Genomic DNA, 15,723 nt, shown 5'->3' with positions numbered 1-15,723 from the left:
TGTGATTGTGGAACATTCTTGAAATTTGTAGCATTGAATTTAAAATTGTTCTTACCACAAGATTTAGGGGTTATCAGTCTCTAATTTTGACATCTGTTCCTTTTCCTGTGCCCTCACATTTTTTTCCAGTCTGCATACAGATTTTGGATCAGTATACTGGACTAAAGCTGTATACTGGTTTTAATCAGAAAAACTTTCTCAATACAAATTTAATTCGTCAGATGTCTCTGAAAATTCTTTGTATTTTTTTCAAGTTTGTACCTTGACAACAGAATATCGTGGTTTCTCTTGACTTAAATATACCTGTTACCTGAGGAAGGACTAATACATAGTTTTTCCTTCAAACAAGAAGTTCCTAATGAAAAACTATTGAAAGAAAAGCAAAGAGTTTTTTCTTTGAGGGCTCAAAATTTGAGAACCTGTGATGTATGAGAGAGAAAATAGAATACAATAGTTGATACCCCTGTAAATACCTGCAGAATTAAAACTTTAATGTTCTGATTCTTCTAGGACACTAAGATATATGTGGAGGGAGATCCATGTTGATTTTTGGAATAAAACTAGTTGAAAATGGCTTTTTCTGCCTTTTATTATCTGACATCAAGTTTTGGAGTTATTTGACATATATTCCAGCCCAGAGCCTGAAAGTGCAAGGAAGTGAGTTACTGTGTACTGCTTGAAGACACTAAACTGTGGATTACTTACGCGTAGTTTGGATTGGAAACGGAATAACAGTTTATGGAAGTAAAATGTATTTCATGTCAGACTGGAAAACTGCCAAATTGTGTCTTGATAAACTCGTAGACAGCTGCATTGATTTTTGTGCAGCAGAAGATGGAAAATAATGTTGTGACATCCGTAAACACTTCTCATTTCTACTCACTTCTTATTCATCCTGTGCCTTTCCTCTAGTTTTCTGCATGGGTCATAATTTTTTTTTTTTCCTTTTGTGCCTTTTTTTTTTGTCCTGAAAGGTGAGTGTAGTTCCATTTTATTTTTATTCCCCACATTGTGTTGTCTGTGAAGTATTCCTGTGCACATACTGTCAATAGACATGTGTGTTCACATGTAGAATTTCCATTCATGTAGAACACAGCCATAATGTTATCTCCTGCACAGGCTCAGTCTTGACATATGAAATCTCTGGATTCTTTAGATTTTTATTAAAACGTGGGTTTGTGCTTTGACAAATACATCAGATTGGTGGCTCTGTTGAGAATTTGCCTTAGTCCTTTAGCACTGAAGAGTCTGTACTTTGTTAACAGTGTAGGGCAAAATTCATCCCTGAGGAAAGATGTGATGATTTCAGCAGAAGATTTAGTGCCAGTATATTAGTAATTATTTATCTTTTTTTTTTGCCATGGATGTAATTGTGTGACCTTTGGTAAGTTGTACCATTTCTTGGTGTGAGCACACAGGTACAGTCACATGTATACCTTCTGGAATGGTGGTTTCATTGTTGTTTTGTGTATTTGTATGAAGAACCCTTTAAGATCAACTAATTAAACATGCTTGAGCTCAAAACGTCTATTTTTGTGATCATACGAAACAAAGATTTTCCTGTTCCTGCCTGATACTTTTAAAGAAAAACTACCTTCCCTTCTGTCTGGAAAACCGTCAACAGTGCATTAGTGTTGTTCAGCTGCCTGAAAAGCCCTAAAGACTTCGACTTCTGCAGATTTATGAAGAACTTTTGTTTCCTGATCTTGGTCTGTTCTTTAAGTGGTTTCTTTTTTCTCCCTGACCTGTCAGACACTGTTTCAAGTTGGGGAGTTATTCTTTGGTTTCTTTGCCAGAATACATGGTGCTGATGCTTTGTGAGTGTAGTGCGAGCGCGTTGCTTGGGAGCCAGGGATTATGGCTATTTTCAGTGTGTTAATCTCGAAGGAATTGGGCAGCACCAGTTGTATCCTCTGTCTGAAGTTCCCAAGTTTGTTCCAGAAAAAAAGTGGTTCTAGATATTTAATATCCTACCTTTAGTTCTATTGAAAACAGTAATTGTGTACCCAGGATTCAGAAGGGATTTTCTGGTTTGATCCCCCCCCACTCAACAATTTTTCTTCTGTGGAAAAGAAACACAACTCCTTGATCAGCCATCCACCTCCAAGCCCATCCTGTCATCCTTCCCAAACTGTTAAGAAATAGTAATTCACCACTGTAGGGAGCCACTTCTTACCATTTGTTGACAAACAACTTGATGTAAATGCCTAATTTGATCTATTTGCTTCTGGCTCTACTAAGATCTGAGTCTGTACTAGAGAAATTGTTCTCTGGGTCTATTAATTCGAATTTCTCTTGGAAAACTGAATGTCATGCAAACTCAACTTCTCCTAGATAGACCATTGCCCTGCCAATAATGCCTTTTTAATTTCTTCAAGCTTGTAGAAGCTTCTCGTTAGCCAGAACTTTTAATTTAATCATCTCCCCTTGCATGCATGGCATTTTATCATGGAACTTAATTTTGGATAGCTCCTCAAGGAATCCCAAAACTTTTATGGCTTCATGCTGCTGAAAAATTTCTAAAGAACAGACAGACTGCAAGAAAGCATCAGATTAGTATAAGAGAATTCCCAAACTTAGGCTCAATATTGAAATACATCTTTTACTAAGGCATTGTGTAAGTGGTTTTGGTTTTACTGCTTTATGAATTAAAGTGGGCCGTGTTAGACTGAGGTTTATGTCAAGATACATTTTCCATTTAAATCTGTCGCAGTTTCATAAATTATTAAACCTAAATTTCATTGATTTCATTTCCATCAGCTGTAACAACCCTTTCGGTTCTCACAGTGATGGATTTTATGTTCCTTTTTAAATTACACCACTACCATGCTGGGGATAGGGTTTTTTGGTTTACAGAAGCTTAGCACACTTATTGCTATGCAATGTAAGAAACAGTGTACCTGGTTTCCCCTCACTTACAGCAGTGTAACACCACTGATTTCAGTGGAGCTTCTCCTAGATTTAGCTCCTCTTGAGGGAGGACTCAGACCTGAACTCTGCTTTGATTCCATCTGTGTTTTGTTACAAGTCACTGTTAGAAAGGGTACACCAAACCATCTGTCTCTGACTTGTTTTTGTTAACGCTCAGAAGCAGATTCCAATTTCATTTGTAACATTTCATATACGTTTGGTCTTTAGTATGCTGGATTATGACACGGAGAACCTAAATTCTGATGAAATCTACAGCTCTCTTCGTGGAGTCACAGAAGCGATTGAAAAGTTTAGTTTCCGTAGTCAAGAGGACCTGAATGAGCCAATCAAACGTGATGGAAAGAAAGACTGCGACATTGTAAGTATTAGATTTGTTAATGTCCCCAGATAGATGAAATTTTAAAACATTGTGATCAAACCTGGCTGTGGATTGTTAGTATACAAAATCCAGTTATTCCTTCTGTATTCTTACAAGCGTCTTCTGCTTATTGTCTGTTAACTTCTTATACCTTAATTACGGGGTCCCACTAATGTAGTCCCTTGCTCCCTTTGAAGTCTAGCCTCCTGTGAAATGTGCCTACTGGGCTCCTGTTGGAGTCCCATGCAGGCTGGAAACAGTGGTAGTGTCCCTCAGGCTCAGCATGGCTCAGAGATGGCTTCTTCATGGATTGTGTGTCATCAGGTCTATAATGGGAAATGTTAGCTCTTAAAATGCACGGATGGTTTCCCTCACAGGCTTAGGACCTGTAATCACTCCAGGTGCACAGCTCCTATAGTATCTTATGCTGCATGAATGGGTACACAATTGTCTCCCGTGTGTAGTGCCTTTTGTTTTCATGAAATACACAGCCTTCAAAATTTAGGGGAATCTTAAACGATGATCCTTTCTTAGCAAATTAGTCCTGTACCAGAGCTTATGATCTTTGCCAGTTTTTGCAGTTTTAGAGATTTTAACTTATATTTAGGAATGTTAGTTTAGTGTTATGTCCTGTGATCATGAGGGATTTTTGAGCAGTTGTAGTTATATAAAAGAGGTGGTAATCAGTTATGTAAGTATTATGTATAAGTAATACATATAAATGATTCTATGCCTCTTCCTGTTGGTGAGTGACCTCCAAAAAGCCTACAGCTTCCACAGAATTTGAGTAGTCTCATATCTTTTTTTCTCTGTTTGATCCTCCAGGTGTCTCGAGATGGTGGCCTTGCTCTCCCTACTGGAGATGTCCGTGGAGGCAGTGACATTGTGGAAGGTGGAAGGATGGCTCTAGATAACAAAACCTCCCTGCTGAACACGCAGCCTCCCCGCGCCTTTTCAGGGCCACGTGCTCGAGAGTATAACCCCTATCCTTATGCTGACACCATTAACACGTATGACAAGACTGCCCTGAAGGAAGCAGTGTTTGATGATGACATGGACCAGCTTCGGGATGGTTTGTATCAGCTCCCTCATAAAACTGCAGGAGCTTGCTCCGTTTCTGGTATATTTGTGTATGGGTAGTGCTCTCAGATATGTGCCTGCCTGTGCATGTGTTGTGTATTACTTTGCATCTGAGTTGAGGCTTGATATGAAATACCCTTTGTCTTCATGTCCCAGCAGAACCTCATCTGTGACTGTTGAGAAAACGTTATTCCGCGGTTTTGATTTTTGTTTGCCTGAAGTTTCCCTTAAACTAGTCCCTTAAGCATCTACATATATTTGTAGGGACACTATTTTGAGACCTTCCCCTCTTTATGACTGGAATGTTTCACTCAATAGCTTGTTGTTACTAAGTGTTTTACTTTATTTAAGTGGTGCTACACCTCAGCTTTATTCTTTTGCAGTACACTGATGAGTCACTGTACTTTGATCTAAAGGTCATGCATGTGACCACTGGTTTTGGGTGTGTGTGTGTCTGGGAAAAAACCACAGCAGTTCTCATCTTGCAGAAGTAATTGTTGGAACTGGAAGAAATCCAGTCGTCATCTCTTCCTGGTTCGTTAGAAGCCATGTGCAGATTCATGAGCTGTGTTATGAACTCAGGTTATTGTGGGTTAGTCAGATTCTCTTGCCTGCTTGACTGAGGCCACTGGGAATTTGATGCTTTTTTTTGGGGGCCCCTTGTTGCATGCACTTTGTTCCATAGAGGGTCAGTAATCTTGGCATCTTTGATCTGTTCCTCCTTTCTCCAAATGATTTGCTGCCATTTGTCCTAGAAGGACCCATTGACCATTCGGATTTGGTGGCTGATCTTCTGAAAGAGCTTTCCAACCACAACGAGCGGGTGGAGGAGCGGAAAGGAGCTCTCCTGGAATTGCTAAAGATCACAAGGGAGGATAATCTCGGAGTTTGGGAAGAGCATTTTAAAACCATTCTGCTCTTGCTGCTGGAAACGCTTGGAGACAAAGATGTGAGATGTAGATTTTTGTCTTTACTGTACATTGCTTCATCTGTGGTGATAGTTCCTCCACAGTTTAAATGAAACCTGCTACTCATCAGTGATGCTGCACTGCTTGCTGTTTCTTTTGAAGGTTGACAACTCTAGTTTTCACTGTGTTCAATGATGAGTTTTAAGCGACTCTGAAGTGTACCAGTTTTTCCCCTCCCTCCAGAGCATTACTAATAAATAACTATGAAATTGAACTAGACTCAGAAAAGAAGTTATCTTCTAATCTAGTACAAAAACTATTAACACTTCAATGGTTGTTTCCTTCTGAGTTAGGATAAAGTTACAAGCTCTTAACTGTATTATACCCATTCCCCAAAAGAAGGATAAAGGCATTCTAGAAGAAATTAATTTTTTTTTCTCTATTTGGTTTAAAGACACGGGGTATTAGATTGCATTGAATGGGTCTCTGTCCCTTACAAAAATGTCATCAAGAACAAGCTGCTTCTGTAGGGGATCTTGTTTTGAAGTATTAAAAATTTATGTTATTATCACAGCGATTGTAATTCTGTAGCAGTGTAGGTGGTTTACATTTTCTCAATCATTGTTCGTAGTATAAGCATGAGCTGCTGTAGTTCTACATGTTTAATCATAGCATTATCATGCATTTATCAGAATGGTGGCTTTGTCAGAATGGTTCATTCTTGTATCTGTGAGAACAGTCATTTCATGTGGATTTTTGTGCAAGAGCAAGCAAGGAAACCAATTCTGAATTTTTGTTACTTTGATTACACTGCTCACTCCACTGGAGCTGATAAAGTAAGATTTCTGGTGGCATAGGGAGCCATGAGAATTTACTTCTAACTACGATTTTGAGAAGTGACCTTTTCTAACATGGATTCTTCTTGACACAGCATTCAATAAGAGCCCTGGCACTGCGAGTCCTGAGAGAGATCTTACGGAACCAGCCGGCAAGGTTTAAGAACTATGCAGAGTTGACTATCATGAAAACACTGGAAGCACATAAGGATTCCCACAAGGAGGTGAGTGAGCCTTTCAGTGTTGCTACTGGGAAAGCAATATGGACCTGCTGAAGAAATGCCTGTGAGACTTAACAGGAAAACTTGTTGACCCATCTTGACAATAGAACAGATTGATATTAAATCTCCCAAGAAGAGACAGATTTTTTCATGCTGAAGCAGTGAGGAAAAAAGTTGGGACCAACAGAGCTATTTATGTGGACTTGGAGTTACTGGGAATTGTCGGCCACCGTTAATTAGCTTGCCAGCATTTCCTTGCACATTCTGGGAGAGGCTCAGACACTGTAGTAGAAAACTGCATGTTTCATTATTTTTTGGAGAACACTGGGGGCACTGTGCTGCCTCTGTCTGTAACAGGTAAGGATAGAAAATGTACTAGAGAATACAAAGGCCATGCTTAAGCAGAATTGTGCATGAAAATTGAATGGTGAAATTGGGCTGTGCTGGAGAACAGGGAACTGGTGAGTAACAGGAGAAAGAGGACATGCTGCAGGGGCAGAGGAAGAAGCAAAGAGAAGGGTGAATGGCATTTTCCTTTTGTGAGAGAACTCGTGTAAAACTGAAGGTATTCTGGAGTAAAGCAAGAGTAAAGGGACATGATAACGTTTGAAGTAGATCAATTCAAATTACATTTGAAGTCAAGCTTTGTAGATGGACTTCCAAGCTGGATCTTTTAATCTACCTTGTGCGTGTTGCAAGTTTGAACTAAACCTTGGAAAGCGCTATCAGAATTTCTCTATATGTCTGTGATGGCTTTGTTCTCTAAGACCTTGCTTTGAAATCTAAGACATTTATTCTCCTCTGCAACAGGATTGTCCTAAGCTAGCAATTTTGGGCGTCTCTGTCTGAAGAGATTTGGCCATGAAAAGATCATTGTATAGATCAGATTGCTCTAGAGCATTGTGTAACTGGCACAAGGTTATGTTAGCTGTAGGTAGCAGAAACTGTACTGCCTAAAAATCAAAACAAAAAACACCCTCAAGGAAAGAAACTAACAGGCTGAATTTCTCTAAAATGCAAAAGCAGAAAATGTTTAATCCTTTAGTGAATGAGGGCTGCCCTACTCTGCCTACTGTCCTCTCCCTGATTCAGAGCCTTTGCACCCCTGTCATTTTCAGTTCAGAGTAATAAGAAGCAGTTGTAAATTGATTTCCTGATAAAGCAGTCAGACAAAACATTATGTTCTGAAGGAGTGCCTTTTATTGGCAAGTTTTCCTGCTAGCATGTTTCTCAGTTCACCTTGACTCATTGCCCTTTGTATTTGTTGCCTGAGAGTCCTCCAAAACTGCTATTTCTGTCAGAATTCACTGTCCTTGTGGGACTGATGGGTTTTGTAGAAATCAAGAACAGTGTTGAAAATATTATACTTTATGCCTCTGTACTCCCCACAGTATGTTCTTCATGCTTGTGGTGTGGAAAGGTTCTTTCAGGATTTACATGAAGTGCCTGCCAAGGAAAAGCAATGGATAAGTCTGCTACAGAGAAAGTGAAGCTCATGCTAGGAATGAAGAGATGGGAGTTTGTGGCACTCCTTTATAGAATAATTGAGGTGTATTGCTATCAGGAAGTAGCTGCTGTGCTGTACATAGCATGGCTTTGATTTACCATGGTTTTGCATAGCATCTTCATAATGAAAAATCAGCTGCTGCAATGGGACCTTTGGGTGACAGCTCTCATAGTAGGACACTGCAAGAATATTCTTATTTTCCTCCCTGTTGTGTGTGTAGCTGTATCGAGTGGGGGCACTGGTGCTGGATTTTTTGTTCTGTGTGTGTTTTCTGATCCCTGTGTAAACGAAGCTCTCAAAACCATGATGCAGCCCATGAAAGGCATCATCTGTCTCTCAGTAGACTGAGGATATCAGCATTCCTGAAGTTAAGACAGGTACCTGCACTTGAGCAAGGGTAAAGATATACCTGGGAATATGCTTTAGATAGTTTTACCTGTAGCTGGGATTTGCTGATTCAGTTAAGTGTGTGAAAAATTAACCTAAGAGTTCATTTGGGCATGGCCCACTTGGTCAAACTCCTAGCTCTGGGCCAGAAGGTCACAAATTCCCTTCCCATGGTGGCCATTCAGCTCGCTCTCACTGCTGACTTTGCAGCACTGCTCTCTCCAGGAAAGGCAGAGGAGCTGCCCTTTGACTGGATCCCACTGAGCAGAAGATTAAGTGAAGATTCACCAATTTGTGATTGAAGGACACTTTCAAAGAATAGCTGAAGAAGGAAGGGAAGATCTGAACAGTTTGTTCTACAGTTTTCTTTTTCTCTGTATCAGAGCAATACTAAAGGCAGTGGTGTTAGTGTCCTTAGACTACATAAAATACAGTCTTCCTCTGGACTGTAAGAAAGGCTGCTATATCATTTATTTATTTGTGCCAGTGATGTCCTGATAAGATGTCACTCCAGAGTTTGTTATATTTCTGGATGCTTCTGCCTTGTAGTAGAAGACAGGAGTGATCTCCGTTTATGGTTTGAGATCCTTTGGAGTGCAATAGGCTGTGTAAGTTAGCTGTGTAAGTGTCTGTTCTGAGCAAGGTGTATATGTTTCAGTCTTTCTTACTTGAATTTCCCCTTCACCACAGGGACTGCTAATTACTTCAAGTTACTGCTCACATTTTCAATTATGTTTGACGCAGAGAGAATCAGTCTAAAGTGACCAAGCAAAGGGAGTTTGAAGAGGAGCACAGTACAGAACTGGTAATCTTGGGTATTGTCTCCAAGAAGTTGTCCTACTAAGAGGCAGTTCTTTGGAAATCAAGAAGGTTCATTTAGCTACCCAAATTTCAATATTGCTGTTGTTCAGCATGGCCGGGAAAGATCAAATGATGAATTAAAACCAACACATTCACCAAATAGCAAATATCACCCCCTACCCCAACTGAGTGCTGATACCTAGTTAAAGATTTTTTTGAAACAAGAAAAAGTGTGTGGTTTTATTCTAGATTATATAGTTGGAAGTATCAAAGCAGTGTTAGCATAGTTGGATATTTTGGGATGCCTGGATAATTGACTGTTTTTCCAAGTCCAAAGAGAAGTCTTTAGACAGTTGAGTCTTTGCCATGGTTAGAAGTCTTCTGCCTTCTGTTGCTGAAGGCAAGGTCTGGGATCAGCAGAGCAGCGCAGCTAAGAGCACCACATTTCCACACAGGGGCACAGGAAAACTTGGTACCTGGAGTTGGAGGCTGAGTTTCACCTTGTTCTGAGTGCAAATACAGGAGATTAGCAAAGCACAAATCTCAATGGCAGGTCAGAATTAATGTAACCCTAGGCTACAGACTAGAAGACTCTGGGTTGGGATCCACGTTTAGTTTGCATTTTTTAACTTCATTGTGTTTTTATACTGTTTGTAGTATAACAGTCTATTCAATGCTGTTGATTTAATGGGGTGATGTGAAGAGTGAAGCCTGCTTCAGTCATAACTGGAAATATTTATGGGGGTTGACATGTAAATGCCTTTCACTTACTTTTGGAGCATTAGAACATAATTGAAGTTGTGGATGGTATTAAATCTTGTTGATTTTTATCAGTCTTTGTTTGGAGTTATTTGGAAGAGAACCATCTTTCTGTTGCCAATTAGTTAATATTAACTCATTTGTTCCAGTGTAGTTACTCACCCATAACTAAGGAGAGATGCTGCCTGCTGACCCAATACCATTGATATGACATTGCTTCGGATTCATACCAGCAAAATGAGGATAATTTCTTATTACTGTATATATTAAAACAGAAATAGTTCATTATCTTGGGAATCAGCTGCAAAATGAAAAATCATAGGATAGCTAATTCCCTGCTTCTGTCTCTGCCATTCTGTTTTTCTCTGCCACTAAGCCTATAGACTTAACAGATGTGTATTTTCTGTGTGTAAGGAAAAAATACTGTGCCATATCTTAGATATCTAATTTCTGTATTTTATTATCTAGAAGGTCCATAAGCATAATTTATATGTAACTTTCTTTGTTGTAACCCTCTAAAAGAGGGAGAAAAAGAAGAAATCACAGTTATCCATTAGCTATATATAATTTTTATTATCTGCTGAGGTGCTTTTAGACTGGCCTCTGGCTTTTATAGGATTTATAACTGTCCTCTGATGATGGTACGATCTGTGTAGGTTTCTGCAAAATTTAGCTTGCTAAAGAAGAAAAGCACTAAATGATCGCAGTCTTGAAGATTAATTGTTATATAGGCCGTGCTGGAAGCTGCCAAGCACTGCAGCTGGGCAGTCATTGATGTTTCATAATATACGTTTATGTGCTCTATTTCCCAACACATTTCAAATATTTAGTGCACAGGAGAAGCAGCCTAATCTACTTCATCTCTGAATCCCTTATAAAAATCATATTGTTTTTTCATCTGCTTAGCACTCCCCATTGCTGAGGCCACTTCCTGCTTTGAAACCAAGTCCGTAATTGTTTGTTCCTGTCTGGATCAGACTAAAGCCTTCGGGGATGGGAGTTTGCCTGGCTGGGTATTGGTAAACCTCCAGCCCCTCCAGCTTAGATTATACAGGCTTTAAGTAACCACCTCTAGATGGCAAAAATTGGCTCAAAAACATAGCCACATGCCTCGTAAGCATCAAAGCAAAACCTTATTCTTTTGCTTAATAAAATTCTCTGGTTCTCTGCGTGTTTCACAATAGGGTACAAAGCCTCAAAGCCTTTTCAGTGGGGTTTCACCTGCACTGCCTCATCCTCTCTAACTTTCTGCAGAGACAGTGTAACTAATAATCATGGCAAAGCACTCCAGCTTGAGGTTCTTCGTGCAGCTCTCATCTAGGTGTGCAGGTGCTGCTTTGCTGAGATCCCAGCTTGTTACACTGATGCCCTGTGCAGCCCATGAACCTGGCATATTCTGCCTAAGGTGAGTCAGGGCATATTTTCCTTTCCTTACTTGCCAGTAGTTTGTGTCACTTTGAGGCAGAAATGAAATTACCAAAACTCTTTAGAAAGCTGCTGCATATTGCCCAAGAGCATATTGCCACAGATAAGCTGCTTTCTGCAGCCATCAGGCAACAAACATCATCTTAATGCACTGAGAAGTAGCTGAACAGAAGAAATTAAGTGGAAGAGATGGAGTCTCAGTTCTGGTTGTCTTAAGTGAACAGGATCCCATGGCTGCAGTGCATTGTGAACCAGGCAAAGCAGTGGGAATTGTCGTCCAAAGTTTGTCCAGCAAATTTTGTTGAACTTTGATGCCAATGTACTTTTCTATTAAAAGAAAAGGGTATGTGACAGGTGACTACTGTCCTGTTCACACTGTTGCCAATACTGCACGTCAGCATATCCCCTCCCATTGAAATGAGGAAGCTTTTCATGTGCATATTCCTGGGACCGCCTAACCTGTTACTTTGAAGCTCACACCTTGACAACATTAAGGAAGACATTGCTAGAGGTGAACTGTCTGTGTGCTACACCTCTCTGGCTTTGTGCATGTGAGTATGGTTCCTTCCCTAAAGCAAACTGGGTGGAAGTATAAAAATTTCTCTCTTTTGTGCAACTCACTAGAAAAGTCTTAATGCACCACAGATGTCTTTCAAGGAACCCACCAGCAAACACAGCTTAGGTTATGCCAGCAGAAGTCAGGCTGAATCTAGTCTCCAGTGTGTAGAGCATAAGGTAAGGGTTTGGAAAGGAGAAAAGCCTGTTGCTTTAAGGCCAAGAGCTATCTCCTAGATCTGCATTCTTGGGCTGCCTGCCCTGTGTTGAGCGATGTCGAACTAACCAGTTCAAGCCATGGTTTGCTCAAAGTTTTTACTGGGAGGTAAAATCATGTTTGTGACATACCTTACACACAGCTTAGTGTCTGTGTTTTTAAAGCACTGCAGGGCTCTCTCTAGTCTTTCACATCTTGCTTCATAGCCACCCTTTGAACCTGCTGCTTCCAACTGCCATCATCATTTCATGTCTTTGCTAGTTTTCTTTTGTATCTCTGAGATCCCTGAGAATAATTATATTAGGTCAGACAAAAAGCTTGCTTCACTTGATACCTTACCTGACTGACTGTCAAGAAGAAAGCATACAGTGATGCTTCCCTGTGGATATTCTTCCTCCTTCCAGCTGTCTGAAGCTTAAAGCCTTCCCATGTGAATGGTTCTGCCTGACTCTCTGTGTGTGGTGGCCGTTTTAGTCCTTTTGTAAACTTGTCGTACTTTTAATCCTGTTGTGACAGTGAGCTCCCCAGTCTGAGTATGTAGCAGACAGCACCCTTTCATTTTCTTGGATTTCATAGCTGCTGCTTACTGTGGTGTTACTGCTAGTGTGAGTCATTCCTGTCACTTCCAGATGTGTATGTGTGGGTCTTGCCTTCAAAGATGGGAGGAAGACCTGTTGCTTGGTGCTGTTTTTTAATTTCTCCCACTCTTTTTAAGGTTGTTTCACTCTGCTGATCAGGTTAAACCCCTGATTAAAAAAGATATTTGATTTTTTTGATATTGTATGGTATGTACAACTTGCAAGTCACAAGTGTTGTGCCTCATGGCAAAATATCTTTGCTAAACTTTACTGTAATTGCATGTTTTTGTTGCCAAATGACCTGGCAGTTGGTATCTTTTGATAATGCGCTGTCCTGTGTGTAGGAATGCTGCTGATTTCTCTGGCATTACGAGGTGAGCAGGATTCAGAGCGGGTTGGGTGAATACTCAGGGACATGCTTCCCCTCATGGGATGCAGAGTCCATCTGAATGGCTGAATGTTTTGCTAAAGCCAGAAGGAAAGACAGGGCTGGTGCTTGCATTGCAGAACAGTGGCACTTGGCCTTCTGTGCCAGCAGGGATGAATTTGTCTTTTTGGCTCACTTTCCACTGATGTCCTACCCTTTCCTACACCCTGTCGCCTGCCCATCCTTCCCAAGGGAACCAGAAACTAGTTACCGATGGAGGCTGATTCAAGCAAGCATGTCAGCACATGCTTTTGAATCCTGTTGATGTCAGTGAGACTTCAGCATGTTATTAATCATATGCTCAGGGGTTTGCTGAAGTGTGGCTGAGATGCAGGCACTGTCTGCCAGATGTGCTCATGGAAGGCTTGGAAGTCTCCCTGGTGTTGTCACATTTACAGGCTAATGTCAGCAGGAAGCATACTGGACATGTGTAATACATCCTTCTGTGTTCAGGGGGAAGGCACTGCAGGGAGAAGGGATGTGAAATACCAAACCACTGTGTAAATGTGGCCAGATCCTTGCTAGAAGTGGGCGGCTATGCTGGAAGGAGGACTGGCAGGAGCATAAATAATTCCTTGCTCACAACTTTCCTTGCTCACCTTATGATATGCAAAATATGTGTGATCTTTATTGCTATGGAGCCATTTCTTATTTTGTGAAAAATTACAACTGTATTTTAATGCCCCTTGTGCTTGGAATTGGTTAATAGGCTTTTTAAGAAAAGATTTTGTCTCATGCACTTGCCTCATACCTTCAACTTAATGTGCATGGTAAACTGTATGCAAACAGGATATGAACTTGAAACCCAGACAGAATACTCTGTGAAATTTTTACCTACTTTTTTTTACAGTAGTGTATTTTAGGTCAGAGTCTGACCATGAGTGCATACTAAAGTATTGTTGCTTTCTAACCAAGAGGATATAAGATTGGGGGGGATGTTAATTTTCTCTTAGTGTGTTGTGGTATATGTGCAAGCTTTTCTTTCTGAGGGTGTTTGAAAACATTTACCAACAGTATTTGGCATTGTTGCAAAACAAAATCCCAAGTGCTTGTGTCCAAATATTTGTAGTTGGGGCTTTTTAGCCAGTGGCTTGTTAGTGAATGTAGTTAAATTGATTGCAAGATACCAGAGCTCTCTGTAAGTCCACTGCATTGTTTGTGGAAAGCAGACATCAGAAGCTGCAGTGCCAGGAAGTGGATTCCTTTAAAGGAGACCTTCTGGTAGCTCCTGACTTCATCCACTCCAGCAATTCAACTCTGTGGTATCAAAGCTTGGTGTTAGGTTTCCCTTAAGTATTGGGTTGTTTCTCTCCTTTGCCAATAAAATCACATAGTGCTTGCTCCTAAGCTAGTACTAACTTATGTGGAAAAATTACTAACTTTCATTCTTCTTACATGTGAAATTGAAGAGGAATTAGCAAAGAAATAGCTGGAAGAGGGAAAACTCGCTGGAAGTGGGAAAGCACGCTTTTTGTTCTGCATGGTTTCTCATTCACAGATCTTTGAGGATGAAACTTTTTTAGTACTGACCACATTGTGGATTGCCATTCTTTTTGGAATACGTTTTAATATTCTAATTAAATGCGGAGAAAGGCCTGAAGTAAATGGAGCATTTGGACAATTTTTCTTCTGAAAATGGGGCATTGATACAGAAGCAGTCAAGATCTCACGTTATTTCACCATCCTGCCTCTACCTTGCTTGCATGCATTATTTGTGCTGTATGAATTATCTGAGGTCACGTTCACTGTTGGATCTGCTTTAGAGAATGCCAGAAGTCAAGTGGATGACTGTTATTATTTCCTGGGTATACAAGTGTCTTGTGCCATTCCTGTTTTAGGGAGGTAGCTGTCAGCACGTCTGCAAGATTATTGTTAGTACTGTGGCTGTGATACAAAGACTGTGGGTGAATCAGGCTTTGTAGATGGAGATGATCTCTTCTGGTCACACTGCTCATTGCTGCTATCTTGAAAGTCAGTTAAACCTTTCAGGAAAATATTTTATAGTCCAGACAGGGAGACATTCTTATCCTAGTGAGACCTGAGATAAACTTCCCAATATTCCTGATTCATGCATTATCCACAGTAGTTGCTTAAAAATAATGAAAGCTTGTTTTCTTTTGAGGCTTTGCTAGAGGTACATCCATGAGTTGCCTCAAACAGAAATCCCTGAGTTTTATACCATCACAGTGTGTGGAAGAGGAGAATGAGGCAAATTCAGCAGATATGGCTTCAGTCTAAGTGATAGTGATGGCTGGATTTATTTGCATTTTTGTGATTCGCCTGGGACAGATTTACTAGTGCTGGTTGCAAAACATTGACTTCAGACAACCCCAGGTAGCTCAGTTTAGTTGGAGTCAGAGAACCAGTGTTGGGCACCTGACCATCCCACACAATCAGGAAAGAGGGGATGCCTTGAAAGTCTGTATTACTGCTCCTGGGCTCAGGGTTAGGGACTGCCTGGGGCTAGCTGGGAGATCCTAAACATGAGGATTTGTGAATGCTTCTTTCTTCTTAAAACTGAGGTGTTGGATTTAAGCCTGCCCACTGGGGCATCTCTGTTCACTCAGGATTTACCCTCCCTTAAAAGTAAGCCCTGAACACGGGAGAAAGCATCCTTCATCTTTTGTGTTGTAACAAGAACATGAGGAGCAAAAGGCGTGTTATTTGTGGCCAGGAAGAGTGCAACCAAGAGAAAGCTTCATTTTGTTGCCTGGCAATTAGCACAGACACTTG

At 40.5% G+C, this 15,723-nt stretch overlaps 1 protein-coding gene across 38 annotated transcripts in view; it reads left to right on the top strand.

Annotated features, from left to right (window-relative positions):
• The window catches only part of CLASP1 (cytoplasmic linker associated protein 1), a 174,313-nt gene that overhangs the window by 148,800 nt on the left and 9,790 nt on the right, over positions 1–15,723 (top strand). For 27 of the 38 annotated variants that reach the window (XM_064661379.1, XM_064661380.1, XM_064661381.1 and 24 more), the window contains 4 exons: positions 3,139–3,289; positions 4,115–4,361; positions 5,125–5,318; positions 6,209–6,337. In XM_064661379.1, coding sequence (XP_064517449.1) covers positions 3,139–3,289; positions 4,115–4,361; positions 5,125–5,318; positions 6,209–6,337 — 721 coding nt within the window. The remainder of the gene's footprint in view (positions 1–3,138; positions 3,290–4,114; positions 4,362–5,124; positions 5,319–6,208; positions 6,338–15,723) is intronic. The other 11 variants (XM_064661378.1, XM_064661377.1, XM_064661374.1 and 8 more) reach the window with 1 other exon arrangement.

This window comes from Pseudopipra pipra, chromosome 7 (assembly GCF_036250125.1).
Source record: "Pseudopipra pipra isolate bDixPip1 chromosome 7, bDixPip1.hap1, whole genome shotgun sequence".
Taxonomy (NCBI): Eukaryota; Metazoa; Chordata; class Aves; order Passeriformes; family Pipridae; genus Pseudopipra; species Pseudopipra pipra.
The sequence above is the reverse complement of the archived record's forward strand: the minus strand, read 5'-3'. Positions and strand labels throughout refer to the sequence as shown.